A 23,052-nucleotide genomic window follows, 5' to 3' on the forward strand; every position below is an offset into this window, starting at 1 on the left:
ATGCATGAAAACAGATTTTGTTTCTTTTGGAGGAGGGATTTGATCTCCATTATAGATATTTCTATGTTTCAGAACACTTACATTAACTTAAGTATTGTGTGTCTTTGTCTATGTAGTAGCTTGGTATAGTGGAGGTATTGATAGCAGTATTGATTTAGCACGGTTTTTGACTTAAAAGTAAACAGTAGTTGGTTTAAACTAGACTTACCTTATTTCTCAGGTTATGATCAGGGAAAAAAATAAAAAAAATATACAAAAACACTAAATCATGATATAAAAGTGTGATCGAGCAATGTATTTCCTAAGATTTACTCAACAAAGTCTTTTCTACGATTTATTGTGTAATTTTCGCGTCTGTTTGATCATGTCCTAATGAAAATATGTGATTAAAAAGTAGTAGTATGTGTGTAATAAACTCAGCTATTGACTGCCAACATGAATTGAATGGCTACTCATCTACTTTTTCTAATTTGGGAACTCTACCGATATTTTGCAACTATTTATTTAATGTGAATTGGGAAATTATTCCCATTTCACAATAAATTATTTTATTTAAATAGTCGGACCTCATTTGTTTCTAAATGAACGGTTAATTACGAGAAATTAAAACCGTTACCATCGTGATTAACAAATTAAAAATAAAATATACATTTTTAATGGAAAAAAGTCCTAAAGATGTTGCATGTAACAGAAAACTAAAATCTACGAATAACATTTGATTAAAAAATAAAATGATTTGGTAAAAGTTTGGCCTGACGTCATCAACAGTCGACGCATTTCCGCTTCATACAAAACCTCCCGCTCTTCTTCTCCTCCTCCTCAAGCACCGTCAGTTAGGACTGTTTTTTCATGCCTTTTATATATTATTTTTACCGTTTCGTGTTGTTTGCTCCGTGTCGTTTTTAGTAGTTTTATTTTCGTTGCATAATTTTGTTCCATTTTAGCTCGAGAAGGCGCGGTCGGCTCAGGTTCGCTTCGGAGATGATGAGCCGTGCACTAAACAAAGTCAGCCGTTCAGGTAACAAACACTCGGATTGTTTAAGGCAAATCACATTAGTTGCTACACTGTAATTGTAAGCAAATGGATATTTGGTTAATTATGATTAACATGTAACTGACTGAACACTAAGTAATGTATGCTATGTGGGGCAACCAATAAGCAGAATTATCGTGGGTAGTTGGACTATTAAAATAATCGTATTTTGATCATCGTAAATGTTGTCTGGAGTATACTTGCTCCAAAACACATTCCAAAAGACTGTTTACAACAAAAACAGCTGCTCACTTTCTCTTTCTTCTCTCTCTCTCTCTCTCTCTCTCTCTCTCTCTCTCTCTCTCTCTCTCTCTCTCTCTCTCTCTCTCTCGCTCTCTCGCTCTCTCTCTCTCTCTTTTTAAGGTATAGCGGTATAAAATATACTTTGAAGACATACAGCTACAGTAGGTGGCGGTAAACGCACCTTTTCAGTTGGCTAAAAATAACAACAAAAACAGCTGTACTATATTAATACAAATGTGAAAAGAAGAAACCATTTATGATATATTATATTACATTTTATTCATGAATATTCTCTGTAGACGTGTTCATTCACCGTATTTCAATATTTTACTTAGCTCAATGTACAATATAGAAATAATCATATAGTTACACTTGCAGCACTAGTGTTTTTAGAACACTTGTGCTGTTATTCTCCCAAAGAGTTGCTGGCTAAGATTTGAGGTCAAAGTTCGTTCATAACAAAATGCTAAAACCAATGTGCCATGGTATTTTTTTATGTTTTACAGGAGACTGCTCCGGCTCAACTTCAGATGAGGATGTGCCCCTGTCCAAGGTCAAGAAACAGAAAGAGGCCAAAAGTTTTGCAGCGACAAACAGTGATGAAAATGGTATTGAAACATATATTACAATTACACATTGTTAAATATAAAATGTGTTTATCATTGTGATGCTCTTTGTCCAGATAAAGATGATTCGGAGGAAGATGAGCCGCTTTCAAAGCTGACAACAAATAAACAGAATGAAGATAAATCCAATAAAAAGAGTGACCAAAGTGGTAAGGATAGATCTGACCATTTCAACAAAATTTCAGTATTTGTGGTTTACTTTTTGTGAATGGTTTTAGCATCATTTAGGGAAGTGTTTAACACACAGTCAACTATTTGGGAAAGTACAACGTAAATACTGAATGACACATATGCACAGGGTTTTATCTTTGTTCTGGAGAAGGTAGCTCTAGCTCAGGAAAACATCTTTCTCAAAATGAAGGGAAATTAAAAAAAAAAAAAACTCCTAATCAAAAGGAGGAGTCATTACCAAAACAATCAGCTCTAGTGCGCACTAGATTTAGGTCTGTTTACTTCACTTTTGGGTTGGCTGTGTTCACATGCGCCGCTCCAATCTGCCTTGTCAGATGCCGGTTGCAAACGGACAGCTCTGCAGATCCCATGCATGCAAATATATGCGGTCCAAGCACTTTTTCATCAAATTTCCAGCACTTTTGCTCACGTTTAAGTCGGCCTGAGGTTGGACGCATTCACACTTTCCCCGCACCAGGATGTGGGAGAAGACCTCTAACAATAAGTGGTCCCGAAGTGGCCGTTTACTGCGCTCCAGAACATGCATGCTTACACTGGGACCAAAAGCTCTTTTATGTCGACCTTAGAATTATATGAAGTTATGATCTGACTGTAATGTTTTGTTCTTGCTGTACGGTCGAAGTATGTCACTAATGGTCTTATTGAACTCCTTTTTAAGGAGATGGCGCCGGCTCAGAAGATGATGTGCCTGTTTCAGAGATGGTGAAACAGAAACAAAGTAAGAAGTGTGGCAGTGTACTTGATTACGCTGGCTACATTGGCTGTAAAATATGTAACAGTATTTAATGAGTGTGAATCTCTTTGTTCAGGAAAAGACAGCTGTAGTTCAGATGACCATGCGTCTTTGAAAGAGAACGACAATAAAAGTGTGACATCATCAAACAGCAATGAAAACGGTAAAAAAAACAAGTAAAGCACAACATAATATGCAACAAACAAGTTGGATGGATTGCGTTATTACATTTGTATTTGTTAATTTATTGTAAATCTTTCTGTCCAGGTAAAGACAACTCCAGCTCAGATGAAGATGTCCCTCTCACAAAGTTGGCGGCAAAAAAAACAAAAGAGAAGGAACGTGCGATTACTTCAAGCAAAAATAAAAACGGTGCGATTAACTTTACCGAGCATTGAATTTATTGTATAATATTCTTCCTGTGCCGACACCCGGTAATGATTCTCTCTGTTTAGACAAGGACAGCTCGGACGAGGAAGTGAAGTCTAAGTTGGCTTCTAAAAGACAAAATGAGGAGTCAAGCAAAAAAACAAAAAGAACTTCAAACAAAGATCAAAATGGTAAAAGAAAGTAACAATTGGTTGATATTTATTGTCACCTTTCCATGCTTATTTTCTTTGCAGTTTGGACACTATTGCTTATTATTAGCTTCACAAGTGAATTTCTCTTGCGTGAGATCAATAACGTTTTGTCTTTATCTTTTATTATTTAGGAAACGGCAGCTCAGATGACGATGTGCCTCTGACCAAGATGACAAAAAAGAAGAGCAGTAGGAATGGTATGGAAATTAAGAAGGTTTTTTTTTTTTTTTACCGGGGGTGCACAAACCTCAGTGGGTCAAAATTTGTAATTTTTTTCCTTGGCGGGACAAAATGAATGCACATTAGCGTGCAGAGGGCCAAGCCTAATAATTTGTTGCTAGTTCATTAACATGTTTTCAAGGGAATAGGCTTGATTTAGTTCTGTTTACCAGTACTAACAGTCTTCTAAGCACAAAATGTAATCAAATAGTTGTTCATGATAAAACTCAGCGTCCCTGAATTAAAGTTATAATTGAGTTAATTTTTTTTAAGCATTCTAATTTTGTTGAGTTTATTGTAGTCTATTGTTGTTATATTTGTCCTTATTCATTGTAGCCTGTGAAGCACTTTGTGACTTTGCTCTGTAAAAAGTGCTTCATAATAAAATGTACTTATTTGTTTAGAAGGAGACGACAGCTCAGGGGTTGATACTCCACTAAAAAAGAAAAAGAAAGGTTCTGAAAGTGACCCAAAAGGTGAGAATCATTTCACTAATAAGACATTCACTTATATTTCATATAGAAGGTAACAAAATCAGAATTTTGTATTTGGTTTATGTTTATTGCAAAGCAGGATATTTGAAATGGAAATAGTAGAAACACTTACTTTACACACACAATTTTTTGTTTTCACAATCTGGAACGCTTTATTACCATTGTCCATAAACAAACACATCCCCCTCTCTCTACAGCGTTTGAAAACAGTTTTTTGTTAAATAGTCAAGTGTTTTTAACCTGTGCACTTTCTTTGAGGGTTGCACAAGGGTTAACATAATAAAAAAGTGAAACTAACAATAAAATAATAATTAAATAAACAGATAAAACAGAAAAAAAAACTCTTATATATATGTAATTTATATGTTTGCCTGTGTTTATAGACAGTGAAGACTCTGAAGACGACGTTCCTCTGTCAAAGATGGCTACTAAAACACGAGGCAAGAGAAACGTGGCGTCTAAACGCAAGAAAGATTCAGACAAAGAGAGAAGCGGTAAGGACATTATTAAATAAGGATGTAACCTTAACATACTGTTTATTAAGTTTCAGGGTGTCACAGAACATTCACCCTCAGCTCATATGTTATTATGCATGTGGGTACAAAATAATGTGATGTCCAGAAGATATATTAAACTACAGAGTGAATTTTACTGTAATATTTAATCACAACTGAAAGCCTGGGGGAAAAGTGCATCCTGTCTGGACCATCCATAAGACGTGCATCAGAGCGCTTCTGTCGTTTTCCCTAGTGGCTGATAAAACATGTTTTATACTCTTTGGAAAATCCCAAATGATTAATCTTGAGGATTGAAGTGTTATTCAAATACCTGGGAGTGTGGATCGATGAATCCCTGAATTTTAAAATGTGCATTGAAAAGTTGAGTCAGAAAATGAAAATGAAACATGGATTCCTCCTCCAGAAATAAACAGTGTCTCACATCTGAGAGCAGAAAAAACATCATTCAAGCCACTGTTTTGGACTATGGTGACTATGGTACATTTATAAACATGCGACTGCACAAGATTTAAAGCCACTTGACCACAGGCGACCGCACACATCACTGTGTTTTGTACCACAAGTTGTATGGTCATCTCTCACACAAGGATGTGAACAGTATTTAAAATTACATTTTTATTTAACATCACTTTTAAACTACACATTGCACTCGAGCACAGCAGCACTTTGTATTGAATGTTCCACATATAGTGAACTGAGGGTGGGCCGTACTACTATGGGCCGTACAGACGGAACAAAGTATGGCTGTAGAACATTGAAAGTTCTTTTAAGTTCCATTTTTATTGCTCAGTGTGATTTGTTTTTATTCATTTTTAAAGTTCTGTTCTTTATTTGTTGTTTTTTCTTTTCCTGTCTTTATTGTGTTTGTATGTATGCTCCAGGGTGCTGTTGTAAAAGAGGGTGTAGCGGCCAGCAGCCCTGTGCCACCAGCTACTAGACTGACAGAGTTAAATGCGTTTGGACGCGTGGTTTAAGAGCCCAATAATGTGTTTAGTGAAGAATCCTTTTATTGGCACCTGTTGCCATTTTCAACACCTAAACAACAACGGCGCGCGCACGATTATCTTAATAACTGGCGGTATCTTTTCAGCATGGCGGGGGCCCGCCGGAGCATGCCAAAACCCCTCAGCGAGAACACTGATATTATCTTTGTCTGTGTTTATAGACAGTGGAGACTCTGAAGACGACGTTCCTCTGTCAAAGAAGGCGACTAAAACACAGGGAAAGAGAAACGTGTCGTCTAAACGCAAGAAACATTCAGACAAAGAGAGAAGCGGTAAAGACATTAAATAAAGATATCACCGTTATTGTGAAATTATTGTAATCTTATTTTACACTACTTAATTCAAATATTCTACACTAAATAACGGTTTATTCAAAATTATTCAGGAAATTATTCAGGAAGGGTCCAAATGTGTCCTTTTCCGGCATTGTTTTGTAGTTTCAATACTAGTTTTTAAATGCAGCAAACATGACACGTTTTGTATAGATGTTTTGAAGTATTTCTGTCATTTTGAAACAGACATGGAGCGACTCTTATTTTCATTTACAGGCTCCGTGATTATGTTTATTTTGCTGTTTAGCACTGCTTGTGTTCTTTTTGTTTGCTTGTTCTCTTGTGGCGTTCTGCGTTGTATGTACTGCTGCGCTCACCGTTTGAGTGCTAATTGTCTCTTGCCACAGACTCTGGCTCTTCTGACGACGAGCCGGTTGTGAAGAAGAAGGCGCCGGCCCGAGCGTCAAACAAAACAAGAAGAAGCAGAAAAGCATCCGATGAATCTAAAGAGGAAGAGACAGACACAAGTGTGTGGTTGATTTTAGTTTTTATAATTGTTTTCAGGATACTTTGCACATATTTGGTCGTTTCATGTGGTATTATTTTGTTTATTTTTTAAAGGAAAGACGAGAACCAGCCGCACAAAGGGGAATTCAACTACAAAAACAAAGAAAGAAGAAAAAGGTACCATTCACCAGTAGTTTGATCAGGTTGTTCCAAGGCTCTTTCGTTTACTTATCACTTTTTTTTTTTTAAATCTTTATGGAGGTTTTAAATTGTTGCTGGAAAAATTACAGATCTAGACAATAATGTTCGAAGTTCGTAGCTAGTTATATTATTGTAAACATTTAATTTTTCTGTTTGCAGCATCGAACAGCGACAGCTCAGACGACGAGCCTCTGAGCGTTAAAAAAGTCGTTAAAAAAGTTGCCAGAAAACGGAAAACAAAATCTTCAGACGAGACGCGCATTTCCCGAAGAAGCTCAACTCAAAAAAGAGGTATTCCGTTGCATTTTTATTCATATTTTGTTTGTTTGTCTACACGGTTTGATTTTGTGTTTCTTCCTTCAGTCAAATACGCAGATTCTTCCAGCGACGGCACGGACAGCGACGAGTTCGTGAAACCGAGTGCGTCAAAGTCTCCGACAAAGAAAAAGTCGCCTCGAGCCAAACGAGCGGCCGCAAAATCAAAACAAAGTAAGTTGATTGTTAAAATCTGTTTGCAGCGGTTCAAACGTGACGAACATTAAACGTGATTTAAGCATTAAGAGCTGCTTTGAGTCAGTGTTGTCTTGTTTTGTCCACGTAAAAAGCAGTGGATTCCGGCGACGACTCGGACGACGAACCTGTAGCAAACCTAAAAAGATCCAAATCTCCGCCAGCCAAACGCACAGCCGCGAAAGCCAAACCAAGTAAGTAGAATGAAGTCGAAAATGTAAAACTCTGTCGGCATTTGCGACGGAAATGTTTATCTGCACCAGTTTTGCGCGTCATTTTAAATTATTGTTCAAATTTAAATAGTTGTTTCGTTTTGTCAAGGTAAAGATGTGGAGTCCAGTCATAGCTCGGACGACGATGATGACAAACCTTTAGCGAAACTTAAAACAACGAAATCTGCTGCGAAGAAAGGGGCCAAACGTACACCGGCAAAATCCAAACCAGGTAAGTCGATCAAGGGTTAGTTCAATGAGGTTTGGCAGGCCGTTTGAGTCGAAAAGCGGAGACAAACATTAAACACAATAAAGTCTGGTTCGAGTCAGGCAGAATACACGAATGCTGAACGAATCAAATCTTTTTTTTGTCCACGTTCAAGCTGCAGATTCCGACGACGACGACTCGGACGACGATGAGCCTCTGGCAAACCTGAAAAAATCCGGCTCGAAACCCGCCAGACGCGCCGCCGCAAAACCCAAACGAAGTAAGAGGATTTCATATTTCCCGGAGGAAGAACGAGGTTTAAATCGCAGACGTTTGACTGATCATTGCAAGTTAAAGTTGCAATCTAAATGTCATTCTAAATTCTCGTTTGAATGTATTTTTTCTCTGTTCTCTGTTTTTTTTGCACTTATTTGTTGTGTTTTTGTCCAGGTAAATACGTGGAGTCCAGTCATAGCTCAGACGACGATGATCCTTTTGCGAAAAGGAAAAAATCTCCGAGGAAGAAGCGAACTCCAGCCAAAAGAACACCAGCAAAATCCAGACGGAGTAAGTCAATTTAACATTTTGAACTGCGTAATCTGGTACCGTATTTTCCGCACTATACGGCGCATTAAGCAAAACAAAATGTGTACCACACAAAATCGCTTCGAGGTCAGTAAGCACAACCAGAATTAACACATATCTAAGGAGCACTGGATTATAAGGCGCACGTCATTTATTGGAGAAAATATGCTTTTAAGTGCGCCTTATTGTGTGAAAAATATGGTAAGTATTGTGTATCATTGACCAAAAGAGACACATTTATGTAAGATCCACTGTTGCAACACAGATTAGGTACAGAAGTATAATTTAAAAAAACTGATAACTTAGGGAAAAAAACTCTTATACTCTTAATAAAAATAGCACTCTTATTTCTATTACTGCATTTACTCCGAAGTTACAACCTGTTAGTTTTATCTCTTTTTCGCTGATGTTTATCCAGTGTATTTCAAACTGCACGTGCTCGTGCAGTTTGAAATACACTCGTCTTTGAAACAGTTTGAAAGACACTCGTCTTTGTCGTTCCAGGTAGATATGTGGATTCCTCCGGCAGCTCGGACGACGACAGACCGTTAGGCAAACTCAGAACGTCTCCACGGGTCATGCGGTCTCCGGCAAAATCAAGACGAAGTAAGTTCTGCGAGGTTTGTGGTCTGCAAAGATGTTCGGATTGAAGTGAAATGACTTCATAGGTGCCGCGTAACATCGAACAAAACGTGCACAGGTTAAATGATCTTTGCCAGAATCAAAATCGTGTATTAATGGCCACACGACAAGTTGGTGGAATTTGTTTTCGGAATGCTCACGACAAAACCGGTCAAACAACGCACACAGGTGTACAATGAACAGTGAACAATGGGATAAGGGATCGGTTTAGGCTTTGGGAACTAGTTTTGAAACTGATTTGAAACTGATTTGAACGTGATGGATCTGTAGCGGATTACGATGTGCTGGAGTTTGTTACGCAATTGAGAGGCCAAACTACCGTATCAGACTCTTTATTGATGAGGTGAGGATGCTTTCGACGAAGGCTGTATCGAACTGGAGACAAATGCTGTGTCTGACTGAATTTTTTTTTACTTTTCTGAGGGGGGGGAAATATATTTTATTGTTTTTTTTTTTATAGATTTTGTTCGCGTGCCGTTTTTGTACGTGTTGTTGACGCAAGCGCTGAGATATGTTAACGATTCTGTGACGGTTACGTCTTTATTACCAGTGGCAATGGGTAATTTCTCCGGTACGATTAATATTAAACATAAATGCTGAGGTCGCGTCGTCTTTCCAGGTAAATACGTGGACTACAGTGGCAGCTCGGACGATGCATCGATCAAACAGACTCGGGCGAGATCGAGACGACGTAAGTTCCGCGAGTTTGGTGGCTATTGACGTGACTGTTCGGTCTCTCTCTCTAACGACATTTACTTTGGCACAGAGTCGTCAAGTGAAAGCTCTGACGACGAGCCGCTGATGAACGTTGTGAAAAGGGCGGGAAGACAGACAAAGGAGGAAGACACGAGCTTCGATGAGCCAAGGAAGAGCTTTGTGGCAGGTAATGGTCAAATATTGTCTTAAAGTTACAGTTGCTATTTTAAAGGACGATATTGTTTCTTTACGTAATCAAAAACTACTATCAAACTCTGTTAATTGATGTCTGCATGTCGTCTCTGTGCACTCCCATCATCCTTTTGACAAACAAATGATGCCATTTCACTGAACTAACGTCTCTAACTAGAGTAATTTCTTCCCAGACGATGATTCCTTGGTACGAATCGCCGACCACGTTGAAATCAACAAAATAATACGGATTATACTCGACAGATGTGACGAGAAAGGTATTCTGCAACATGACACACACGTATAGTATTATAAACGTGGGTGTTAAATGATAAATAATGCCACTTAACTTTTGTTGATTTTAAGCAGAAACGGAAGTCGCTGAAGAAACAACCGGGGAAGAGCCGGAAGTCTCAGCCAACGCGTCCGATGGAGAATGAACTGAATCTCCACAACAAATCCGAATCGAAATTTAGGCAAAAAGTTGGAAAAGTTCATTCCGCGCGATCCCGTTTTATATTTTTTACATTCACCCACAGTTAGTGTTTTATGTTTTGGGTTGTTCTGTCATGAGTTTTCCCTTGCACTAACTTTTATTGTGAACATTTTATACTGAATTATTTAATGGCATTTGATCCTAGCCACGTTTCTTTTGAAGGCATTATTCTGTCATTATACATTGTCTCAGTGGAATAAAATAGTTAGTAATAAATTGCTTTGTTTAACTGTTTATGATTTTTATGATTTTTAGTCCTTGTTTTCAGATTTCAGAACTAACAGTGCTTCTACAACTTTGTGTACTCAGCCAAAGCCCACTTTACTCCATGAATCCAGAGTCAGACTCAAGAGTAAAAGATGAAGACGCAGACTTTGTATTAAGTCTTAACCATAAACCCTTTTAAAAGTTTGTAAACAAAAAACCTTTTAAATTTTAGAATGGAGGCAAAATTGTGGAACATAATCACATCACATTAACTACAAATGATCACAAAATACATCAAATCAAGTTTGGTTTTGTCAAATGTAAAGCACTTTGCTGCATGTGAGTTACATCAGAGCCTGTTTAAATATTGATGAGATTATAACAGGCAGTTTTTGATAAAGTAAAATCACAGATAGAAAAGCTGAACCCACAATAGTTGTTTCATCCTTTCTAATAGAGATTGTTATAAATACTTAAAATCACTAGTATTTATCTCAGATTGTGAGTCCGTAATAAGTTTTGCCTCCAGTTCCTCCGTTTTGCTATTTTGAACATTTGAGCACTCATTCATGAAGTTGGACCGTTGTCATAGTGACGATATCCATGGTGATTAACGATTAAAAGAATATGTATATTTTTAGAATGGTGGAAACGTCCTCGAAATGTTGCATATAACAGGAAAAACAGAAAGCCTAGAATAGATGATTACAGAAAAAAATAAGTCTTTCAAAAAAATCCCAAATATTCCAATCATCTCCATAGTAACGGTCTGGAGGAAGTGCGCTCTTCTTTGCCGCTTTTGCGTGTCTCCACTTCCGCCCTGTTGCCTCAGCCCGCCGTGGCTCGTGCAAAGCGGAACCAAACATCCTCACACCAGCCTCACACCCCCATAAATGCGTCTGTAGATATTTTTGCTCATGTTTGTCCAGGAAATGCACGATCCGATGAAGAGCACGCCATAGATCGGCTTGTCATTCGTGTTTTCCACAGCGACACGTGAATGTTCACAGCTCGGGTCTGCGCGCTCTCCGGTTAGTTTGTTGGGTTAGCATGTTGTTGGGATCATAACATTGTGTAAGATTGATTTAGTCATGACGGAATTAAGATGCAGGAATGTTGAGGATTTAGATGGAGCGAAAGAAGAGGATCATGAAGAGCAAAATGAACGGGACGAGACAAGCCATAAGGGTAAGATTATGCTATATTTCCCATTTATAGAGACTATGGAGAGCACACAAGAACACAATCTCAAAACAACCTGGACATGATCAAACTTTGTTGCCTATTGTTTTACCTTAAAGCTTAAATATAACGTGAGGTAATTAGTGGCCTTTCACTTGGTATATTATATTCTAATTCAAATTATTAATCATTCCATAGTCTCCCTGTAATCAATGGGAAACACTGACTTGAGTTTATGTTTACACCTGATCTATGAATCTCTGTTGTGGATGGAGATGTCAGGATTATTCGGTGAATCGATAATCGTGATTACCGAGATCACAATTTCCTTGAGCAAACTATGTAATAATAATTGCAACCATTTTAGAAGTCATTTCAGTTCATTCTCTGTAAAAAGCTATTATAGCTGGCTGTTTGTTTAATCATATACTTATTTGTAAGTTGACTTATTTACTTTACTGAATCATTCAGATGGTTTGATTTAATAAAGACTGGGAATTTTGATCTGTGATCTTGGACATTTTGAATGAGAGACAAATAAGCATTCTACTGTTTTTTGCTCTTTGTTTCAGTCATTGTAAGCTGTAAACCAATAATTGTTAGTTACACTAAAATGTACATAGAATAAATTGTACAAATGGACATAGAATGTATTTTTGTCATTTGTATGTCTGTCATTTTGTCAGACGCGAGCGAGCCTTGTACAGAGGAGAATTACGGGACAAACGAAGTGGACGCCAAGGAGGACGCCAAAGAGGTCGGGGACACTTCAAAACCTGAATCGGAAGTCCTGGAGCAGCTGGAGAAGAAATGCAGAAGAAGATGTAAGTATCTTTCATCACTACTGTAATGTTGCTAGGAATGCACAATGTTCACTTTCCTTAACATACTTTATTAATCAATTATTGGTTTACTATTAACAAGTGGCGGGAGATCTATTGATAACTACTAGATAATAATGTTATAGTTTATAGATTACTCTCCCAAGGGTATAAACTTGAAAGTAATTTTTCAGCATCTTTGGGTCACTGAAAAGCGCTATATAAATAAAAGTTATTATTATTATTATTATTATTTTTCTTCCCTTTTGTGGCTATGGTCATGTTTTGTGATACTTTTGTGCAGAACCATCATCAACTAGTGGTGTAATTAACTTTAAATAGATGATTGACTTGTGAAATCGTTAATATTTAAGGATTACTTTTATAAAATGGATTAGGTACCTTCTCAGATGATGCATGATGTTTTGTGTTCCTCAACGAATCTCATATTTACCAGTTTAGTTATGTTAATGAACTGTTTGCCCAAAGGAAGTGCATACATGTAATGCTCTATTTATTGTTGTTTTCCTGTGTTCATCTCAGCGACCTTCATGCAACGGTTGGTGAGGGGAGTTTTCGGGTGCGTGGCAGCTGTGGCCTGTGGGATCCTTTACGCTGCTTATTTGTCCGCTTATCACGACAGGAAGTTCTGGTTTTCAGCGCGACAGGTAGAAGTTCATGTTTAAATGTTTTAATACTTCCCCTCGTGGTTGTGTTTTATAGGTTTTGGTCTGATGTTTGTTTGTTTTTTAAATCTTTTGTGTCGTAGGAGCTGGAGAGGGAGATCACGTTCCAGGCCGGCAGTGGAATGTATTATTACTATTACAAGCACATGTTAGCTGCGCCTTCGTTTCAAAGAGGTACTTATTTATTTGTTGAACATAAAAGTTAACTTATTGAGCTTCATATTTCTAACACGACTCTGTATGTGTTGTCTAAAGGGTTTTACGAGCTGACGGTAGATAACAGAACGGTGTCTGGTCAGACCATTAATGCAGTGGAGCGACTCTCTCTGTTTCCCGAGCTCCTCACAAGCTTCACCTACAAACTCTTTGACGCTGACGTAAGTATTTTTGCTGTGGCGTTTTCTTTTCCCTCAAGTCCAGGAACTGTGCGTCATAAACTGTGATAACTTTTTATTATGCTGGTTCCAACGTTAAAGTAAAGGGGCCAGTGGATGTAATTAATCATGAATTCCTGTGCGAAAATGACTTAAGAATTGCATTTAAATACTACATAGCGTGCCAAAGGTTAAATAAATAACTAAATGTGTCTAGTCAAACAATCTCCTCAAGTGGTTCACATGACAGCTTCAAAAATGAATTAAGTCACTCACTGAAAACACACTTTGATATGAGTTTTCATACAATAGTTTCTGCTTTATTTGAACTCACTTTGAAGCCTCTTTTTAATTCCAGCTCTACTGTATAAACCTAAAACCCACTGTACAACTAGTTTGCTTCTTATTTATTCACATTTTAATTTGACAAACATACACATTAATACTTGCTATGAGGTTAATTTTCAGACGACTTTCACAACTTCTGTACATTTAAACGTGAATGTGTTGCAGTGGTGTATTCTTGTGTTGATGATGGTTCACTTTGTGTTGTAGGACATGGTTGAGCCGATCTATTTCTACATTGGGATGGTGTTTGGACTTCAGGCCGTCTACGTCACGGCTCTGTTCGTCAGTAGCTGGGTTCTGAGCAGGACCTGGGTGGCCGGCATGTTGGCCGTGGCCTGGTATGTCATTAACAGGTGAGATTCTTTTAGCTTCATTCTTTTATAGTAGCTTAATATCATCTATTTTATGTGGTTGAAGGAAGGTTTTTGTGTTTTTCTAATCATAACTTTGTTTGGTGGGATACTATCTGTGGTAAATATTTATCATAGTTTTACATCAGTCAAGCAGCAGTTTGTAATGACGGTTTTAACAACAATTTAAGAAAAGGATGTTGCCATATATTATAGTTTTTTAGACGGTTTTCCTGGCAAATACTTGCTCTAAGTCTGTAAAATATATGTATTTGGACAGCTTAATACAACTAGTTTTGATTATAATGAGCTAAAACAATATATTTTTTACAAATGTATATAAATACATTCAAACTAGCTTAGCTACAGCCAACAGAACACATAATAAACAAGAGTTCAATAAAAGAGGTAAAGTAAGCAAGTAGGAAATTGGGCAATATTTTTCAACTAAATCTTAAATAAAGTGATGTGAAGTTTTAGTTAAGTGGGTTTTCTAACCCATCTTATGCATTTACATCCTGTTCAGACCAGACACGACCAGAGTGGATGATGCCGTTCCTCTGCGAGAAAACTGGGCCCTGCCGTATTTCTCGTGTCAAGTGGCAGCTTTGACGGGTTATCTCTGCAACAGCATCAGCTCTGCTACCGAGGTACTACGACAAGAGACTAGATAAGATATAAAGATATGTATATGGAATAACGCAATAGTTGTTTGGGAGACATGCAAAATTCGATCCGCTTTTATACCAAATAGTTTTTAAAAAGTCTGCAAAAAGAGTAAGGGTATAAAGTGGTATTTCTGGTTAGTTTTACTGTCCATTTTAGGCAATGCTAGAACCTCAACCACAACATTTATTACCAGATTATAGATATTTATGATGGCTGTCCATAGTACTGATTGGCATAATTCAGTTCAATTCATTTTTGTAACACCAAAAACAGCAGTCAACCCGCTGGGCATTCCAGAATTGTTGATTTAACCAAAAGAATGTTAGAGAATCAAACAATGAAACAATCTGAAGCTGACGTTCACAGGAATTTAGTCCTTGGACTCTCCTACTGCGAGGAAAAAATAGAAAATACAGAAAAACTACAATCGTTTTGACTATTTTCCCATCTCTATCTATAGTTAAATTACACAACATTTTCTTTCTAAGATCCTTCCTCATCTTTATTACTTATTATATTTACAAGTTTTATTATGTGCATATAATATTGGGAATTTTTCTTAACATTTGCATACAATGTGGAGTCGACAACACTATTATATTACAACAGCACATATTTGATTCAGTTTAAACCATTGTAACTGTTGTGTTTCCTTGTAGACACTTTGTTTTCTCACGATGAGCGCGGTGACCTTCCTCTTTCTGCTGGTCTGGGAGCACAGTCACTACGTGCTCTTTGTTCAGGCCTTGTGTCTGTTTCTGCTCGACTCCTTCGACCTCGTCCCCCAGAGAAAGGTATCGCACTCATCACAAGACGTTCTACTGCTGTGATTTTAAAAAGAGACAAAACCGGTTCGAGATTTGTCATCCAAGTCTGATTAAACCTTGAATTTCAGAAATGTAGTCATTCAGTGTAAAAAATATGCTTTCTACACCTACAAATGCACAGCACGGCATTGCATCTTCTGCTCTGACCGATTTACGCTCAGGGAATGAATGGATTGTGGTTTAAAACAACTCGATTCTGCTTTAAAATGTTTAATTCATCAAATCTCATTAAGTTTTGTGTTTAAGACTGACCTACCATGCTTCTAAAATGACATAAAATACTATAATTGCGTAGTACTTTTCAAGCCTACTTTATACTTTCAAATATGTACACTCTTGAACCCTCACAACTCAGACTTCAGTTCAGTCCATTTTATTGTTGTGACTCAAAATATTTCATCTCAGGACACATAAACCTAGTCTAATTGAACTTTAGAATTTAAACACCGAAATCTTGAACACATTGGCTAGAGAATCTTCACTATTTGCACACGTTTAACCATTTATTTCTCGGTGTAAACTGTACAACTCTGACTTGATGTCTGCGTTTGCCTGTGGAGGTGGCTGACATGCACAAGCTGTACCTCACCTGTCTGCTCGCCGCGTACTGGTGCCAGTTTCAGAACCCAGCACTACTCGCCTCGCCTCTGCTCAGTCTGCTGTTTGGATCCATGCTCGCCAGATACTTTCAGGTACAGACAACTTCACTGTCAGCGCAGTCTCAAATGGATCCTGTTTTATTGGCGATCTTGTAATTACCGTATTTCCCGGAGTATAAGTCGCACCAGCTAAAAAATGCATAATGGAGAAGAAGAAAACATATAAGTCGCACTGGGGTATAAGTCGCATTTTTTCCTCTTGAAATGCAATTTAAGATAATAACAAGATGAGAGAGCATGATGAATAGGTGTACGTATGCTAACGTAACACCTTCAGCTACATGAGGCACAGACAGAACTGTGGTAAGTGTCTGGTATGTTAACGTAACATATTAACAGTTATTCAGATAATTATAGCATAAAGAACATGCTAACAAGTTTACCAAAGCATCAGTATTACCCCAAATCACTAAATCCATTGAATTATTCTTCCTCTGTGTCACTTCTAAACAACTTCACAAACTCTGGAGGTAAAGGAAGTGCAGATTCTTCTTCTGCGTCGCTTAGAGCCTAGAGCGCCCTCTTGTGGTTGTCAGAGTGAAAATAACTAATAATATCACATATAAGTCGCTGGGCCAAACTATGAAAAAAGGTGCAACTTATAGTCTGGAAAATACGGTATATAGACATTTTTCTATTAACGTTGAGGAAAAAATAACAGAATTTTCTTTGTTACAGCAAAATATGAAGAGAGGTCCCATCGTGGCCAGAATAATAAAACTCTTTCTACACTTTTATCTAGTTTTCACAACAAGTATCACCTTCAACTATTTAATTAAGGTACATTTTAATTGTGGGTTATAGTATTTTACTTATAGAATGTGTGCTCATTTGCAGCCATTTAATCCTTCCCCGTTAATGTCTATATCTTTACAAACAGAAAGTATTTCCTGTGACTGAGAGTGACTTCATATTGAAGTTTCTTGAAGCAAAGTTTGGGCTCAACACAACCACGTGAGTTACACTATTACTTCACAACACATCACAATTATGGTGTGTCATTGCCCATTATGTATTAAAAGTATCCATGATTTAAACTAACAAGTAATTAAAAGAATTGCATGCTTTTCAGAACATGTTTGTAGAGGGCAAACTCCAACGGTTATCTGATTTTAGTCACATGGCTTTATCTTTATTTATTCCGTTTTGTCCACCATCAGATAAAAGGGAACTCTCAAGCTATATATATATATATATATATATATATATATATATATATATATATATATATATATATATATATATATATATATATATATATATATATATATATATATATAGAGATAGATAGATAGATAGATAGATAGATAGATAGATAGATAGATAGATAGATGGATATAGATATATATAGATATATGCATTAATGTATAATATATAATGTGTTACACGCAAAAAAACAAGCGGTAACCCACTTATTTCTAATTAAACATGGCAAGAATCAGGGTCAGTTTGTTCTCCAAATTCACAAAAAAAAATAGGACTTATATATGGATTCTGCCTTGACCTTTTTTTCTTTATTACAAGTCCCTAAATATAATCTTTCAGCTTTTAAAGAAGAATTTAAAGATAAATCGGGACCCAAACTAGTGTCATACAGACCATACAGACACCAGATTTACTCATTCATAAATTTAACCAATAAATCTAGGCGGGATTTAAGATCTGATATTCCTCTGAGTTTGATCACACTTATAAGTAGCGTAAATCAGACATGAGAATACTAAACTACAGTGTTTTTAGTCCAACGGAACAGCTTTAGTTTGAATTGGGTTTAATTTAGAAAACAAGCCCCTCAGCACAAGAGGTTTTAAGACCCCATGGAGAAAGGATATTATGTTTTCTGCAGAGGAAATTATTAGTAGTGGCAGCCTTTACAGTTAATTAATTTTGACCTTGCAAATTGTGATTACGTTTTGCTTCTATATCTTGCAGCCTAAAAACTGCTTTAACAGATAATACTATATCCAGCCTGTAACATTTTCTGGTATTATGCTAATAAAATCGAATTAAAGTATTTATTTTGTTGTTTTAGTGATTTTGTGACCAACTTCCTCCTGTGTCAAGACGGTTTCCAGAGACCAGGGCAGGACTTGTTTCTCAGACTCACCCGGGCCTCAGTTTTGCCCTTTTACTTCCTGGTTCTTGCAGTGTGTCTTCTGTCCACACTCGAGTCCATCTTTAAGAGACTACGGTCAGCTGCGAGCATTTGATTGTTTTAGCGAATCCAGTCCTATAGTGATCAGTATTCAACGTGTGTGTTTTTCTTCAGTGGTCAGACAATGGAAGATAAAGTCAAACTTGAAGATGGGCGAATAGGAGACCACCCTGAGGTCAACTACCACCTGTTTCATACGCTGCTGTTTGGAGGTTTAGCGCTGCTGTTTGATGGGTGAGTTCATTACTCTATGTCTTCAATGGACAAATAACTAGTGGGTTTAAAAATGAATCTATTTTATTTTTAGGATATTTCTTACAATGACCAGTATGTTTTTTGATACTCTGTTTCGATATTGGCTGTTTAAAAACCAGAGCCATCGAAGGCCGATAAGCTCTGTTGATATCTTTGGGCCGATTTGTACGGCTGTAGATTATTTCACCCAAAATACATGCAGTTAATTTGCAGTTTGTGAAGAATTTAAAAAAAAAATTAAGAGTTCAAAATGACAGAAAGTAGAGTTCTAAAACAGAATCCCTTTGAGATGTCATCAATGTGCTTCGTGCCAATGAAAACACTTTTCTGACAGTTTAAATGATCATTTGACAAAATAAAGGTGTTATATATTATACAGTATATAATGTATATATTGTATGTCAAATCATAAATACTGTGTAATTTATATTTTGGCTCTTGTATACAGCATGGTTGCTCTGTAACAGTTGTGGAATTACCGCTATCTATGTCGTTATTGCTCGTTATTATATTATAATTATAAACTTTACAAAAATTGTCAAACTGGGGACAAATAGACAAAATGTTTAGTAAAATCTGAAATATGTTGTAGTCTAACCTCTCATATAGACTTTAAGTGTTCAAAGAAAGCTAAATGTCTTAAATTTAGTCTGGTGGAGAGCCAAACCAACATATCGGCCTGTGTTTGAGATTTAAGGAACGCTAAATTGTGGAAATATTGGCCAACAATCATCTGCCTGTCTCTAATACCACATAAACAGGAAGGAATACAGCGATGGGCGAATAGATACCAAAAGCTATCAGAAAGTATTGATTTGGATCAACCCAAAAAAATGTTAAAACGCATTGTTTATATTTTAGTTACTCTACCCATATTACATTTTTAAATCAATTCAAGCCAAGATTATAATAACAAAGGTAAGATTGTTTGTAGTAGAGTAGTTTCATTGTAATTTATGAAACTGTCTGTGATTATACCCAGTACTGCATTATATTGCCATACACAGTGCAGTGTCAAAGCTCATATTCTGAACAACTGCTGCAACAGTATTCACTTTTTCCCCCTCAACAGCACCAGGTACTTGTGGACGCCGTACGTTTGCGTGTTTACTGCGTTCGGTGTGTGTTCTCCGAAGCTGTGGATGACGCTGTTTAAGTGGCTGAACCTGAAATCTCTCGACCCTGTAGTATTGGTAAGATGCCTTTTTTACGTTACCGTCCTGCCACATAGAAAATAACATTTCTTATCTTAAACTGACTCATGTCCCCACGTTTTCTTCCACAGTCTTTAACTCTGAGCACGGCCGTTCCCACCATCATCTGCTTTAGTCTGTGGAGAGAGGTACGATTCACGCTTTGTCCCAAACGTCTTTGTGAATTCGTCGCGGTGAAGCTTTTCTTACATTTGCGTTGCAGTATTGTCCCCGGGTCATTTCGGAGTTGGCGGAGCTGCAGGAGTTTTACGATCCCGATACGGTCGAGCTCATCAACTGGATCAAGTTAGTTTATTTTTTTTTTATCAACCCAATTTTCATATCGGCCATTTTCTTTTTGGAGGTTTTGTTGGAGTCAAAATATTCTCAAATTAAAATAAATACTACTTATATCAATCACTTAACTTATTGTCTTACTTTTCCGTTAACCAAGACATTCTCAATGCTTTGTTAAAATATTGTCTGGAAATTATTTTTGCGATTATACAAAAAATAAGGAGATATAAATTTTTCTCAATGACACATCTCCCACATTTTCCTTTAGAAATTGAATAAACGCAAGATACTGTGGAACATCCCAGGCAATGCAATGTTACCTTTTTACACGTGCAGGTGGCGGCCCCCCTTTCACAAACGTTACATTGTTCTCCTTTATTTTCCTTGATGTATTCTTTATTTTCTTCGTGCAGGACGCAGGCTCCCATAGCCGCAGTGTTTGCAGGCAGCCCTCAGCTTCTGGGAACAGTCAAGTTGTGCTCCGGCTCCATCGTCACCACTTTACCACTTTACTCCGACATGGGCTTGCTCCGGAGGGTTGAAGACGTGAGCGACATTTGGAGTTGCATCATAAGTAAACTGTCACTTACCACCCGGTGTTTCCCTCTGCAGCCGTTCCAGGTCTATGCAATGCGCTCGCCCGAAGAAGTCTACAAGATCCTGAGCAGTCAAAAGACAAACTACGTCATCATAGAGGAGGCCATTTGCAACGAGCTCAGTCTGAACCGAGGATGTCGGATCAAAGATCTGCTGGACATCTCCAACGGTCATGTAAGTGGAACTGTTTATGTCGCTTTTTTGCAATTTTTTTTCTTTGATTTTGACAATTTTATGTCTTGTGTAACGGCGTGGTTTGTACCTCCCACAGTTTATTACCACATTTGACTGTTTTCCTTTATTTTTTGTTTTTAATAATGATAATAATATAGAAGAAAAGAAAGATATGCGTGCAAGTTCCCCATTAAAAAGGAAATGGGTGCATAAGTAAAAAAATAAATAATTAAAGCACCATTGATCTAACATTATTATTATTTGGATACTTTTAAAGGTGTATTTTAAGTCCTATTTTTCATGCTGATTTTAACAGCGTAAAGAATATACAAACAAGTGAATAACAAGCCTCCAAGAGTGGTCTATGGTAGAAAAGATTGATTGATTGATTGATTTATTGATTGATTTATTGATTGATGACTACATTTGAAACCTTTCCTACATTATTCTGTACAACTTTGTGCCAAATTATCATAGAATTGGTGCGTTTGTTTGATGAACCACACAATATTGTAGACATTATCTCTGAATTCCCATGTTTCTTTCAGGTGGTCTATGACAAAGGCGAGATGTACTCGTTTTCTAAACACGGAAGATTCTGCAACGAGATAAAAATGAACTACTCTCCGTACACAAATTATTTCACCAGAGTTTTTTGGAACCGGTCGTACCACATCTACAGAGTCAACTCCGTCATCTCGTTTCAGTACTGACCTCGGCCTCGTGCCTCAAAATGAAGGCACAAATGTCCCACTTTTTAAGGAAAAAGCAGAGACTCAAGATTAAGATGTCCACGTCGTATACACTGCATCTTCATTAAAATGGATTAGAACTATGCCATAAAATGTAATTGTACTGTTGGTATAAGCCATGCGTTGTCATTATGTGAATCTTAACTTTATGCAAAACATGTTTTATTTAGTTTTTGTTACGCCCTTTTAAATATGTTAACCTGGTGTATGATTGCCTTAAAAATGTGACTGTTTGTTTTTCCATTATGAATTGTTTTACAGGGAGTAAATTTGCTTTCAGTAAAGAGGATTATAAAAGGGAAATTTAACAACTATGTAATGAAATTTTAAAACCATGTCATGAGTAACAATGGTTTAGTAGATGATCGCTTTTGTTTCTTTGCACCCAAACAATGCCTTTAAACTTGCCTTAAGCAATGGAAAGTTTTATCAGCGTTTTGCAGACATTGGATTTGTAGATTTTATTGGTATAACATGGTAAATATTCACTTCTTGCAAATATACCTCTCAAAATTAACCATAACTAAGTAAAAATTGACCAGTAAGCATTGTTCATTTATCTATTATTCAGGTAAAGCTGGGGTACCTAACTTTTTTTTTGTAAATGAGTCATGCTTTTGGTTATCTCCCAAGCCACACTTTGTGACAAAAATTAGACCGCTGCGTGTTGTGTCCATCTAACAAAGCATTTTATGTCCCATCCTCCCAGAAACAACTGAAAGCTGCGATCTGATTGGCTGTGCTTGGGGCGGTCGGCACGAGTTTTGATGTTCCGCCTGAAAAAGCTGTTCTAACGCTGAGCACTGAAATTGAATGCTTGTGTATATTGACAATGTGAGCTAGGATCTAGTAAGACACATTTAAATACATTCTTCTGGTTTTGCAGTGTGAAAATTAGGTACTCCAGCTAAGTTACAACAATGGCAAACATTTTGTTTTTTATCAACTTAATCAAAGCAAAGTATTTCATGTTATTTGTATGAACACTGTTGCTGCTGTTATGTCCTTGTGTTAAAACATCTCGTATTGTTTTAGCGAGGGATGTTTTTGTGAATGAACCAAAATCACATACTTTCGGAGTACTTTATGCTGGTTTTGAAGCTACTCTCTTTCGATTTACTTTGTCATATGAGTATATGCAAGTCAAAAAAATAAAAAAAATACTAAATTGTGTCTGTTACGTCACAGGCACATGCACATTCTCAAAGCCATTCTAATACAGTATACACAGACATGAGAAAAAGATATGTGTTTTTTAATGTTACTGTGTCGTCTAATTAAAGGTACACTATGCAAGTTTACTGGTGGAGGGCCGCCACCAGCTTGTCTGTTAAAAATGCTT

The 23,052-nt window shown here is 37.1% G+C and overlaps 2 protein-coding genes across 2 annotated transcripts; both read left to right on the forward strand.

The window, feature by feature from the left end:
- The first annotated feature begins 773 nt into the window (after positions 1-773).
- LOC140362081 (uncharacterized) lies at positions 774-10,398 on the forward strand. Its single transcript, XM_072448113.1, has 24 exons — positions 774-1,018; positions 1,783-1,884; positions 1,959-2,051; positions 2,753-2,812; positions 2,904-2,990; positions 3,095-3,199; positions 3,283-3,387; positions 3,540-3,605; positions 4,032-4,103; positions 4,505-4,615; positions 5,805-5,915; positions 6,323-6,442; positions 6,537-6,599; positions 6,783-6,914; positions 6,987-7,112; positions 7,229-7,327; positions 7,455-7,577; positions 7,729-7,833; positions 8,004-8,120; positions 8,643-8,744; positions 9,382-9,471; positions 9,547-9,663; positions 9,863-9,946; positions 10,035-10,398. The coding sequence occupies exons 1-24, from the start codon at positions 982-984 to the stop codon at positions 10,106-10,108; spliced, it is 2,301 nt and encodes a 766-aa protein (XP_072304214.1). The 5' UTR covers positions 774-981; the 3' UTR covers positions 10,109-10,398.
- An 890-nt stretch (positions 10,399-11,288) lies between these two features.
- On the forward strand, positions 11,289-22,852 carry LOC140362083 (probable C-mannosyltransferase DPY19L4). The gene is made up of 19 exons (XM_072448115.1): positions 11,289-11,559; positions 12,240-12,377; positions 12,918-13,042; positions 13,144-13,234; positions 13,316-13,437; positions 13,990-14,135; positions 14,659-14,782; positions 15,461-15,595; positions 16,189-16,320; positions 16,966-17,067; positions 17,168-17,241; positions 18,320-18,478; positions 18,557-18,676; positions 19,770-19,890; positions 19,983-20,039; positions 20,114-20,196; positions 20,601-20,733; positions 20,800-20,958; positions 21,507-22,852. The coding sequence occupies exons 1-19, from the start codon at positions 11,463-11,465 to the stop codon at positions 21,669-21,671; spliced, it is 2,283 nt and encodes a 760-aa protein (XP_072304216.1). The 5' UTR covers positions 11,289-11,462; the 3' UTR covers positions 21,672-22,852.
- The last annotated feature ends 200 nt before the right edge of the window (positions 22,853-23,052 follow it).

The sequence above is a fragment of the Eucyclogobius newberryi genome, unplaced genomic scaffold (assembly GCF_026437365.1).
Source record: "Eucyclogobius newberryi isolate DKJ021-1_F unplaced genomic scaffold, fEucNew1.0.hap1 SCAF_16, whole genome shotgun sequence".
In the NCBI taxonomy this organism is placed as follows: Eukaryota; Metazoa; Chordata; class Actinopteri; order Gobiiformes; family Gobiidae; genus Eucyclogobius; species Eucyclogobius newberryi.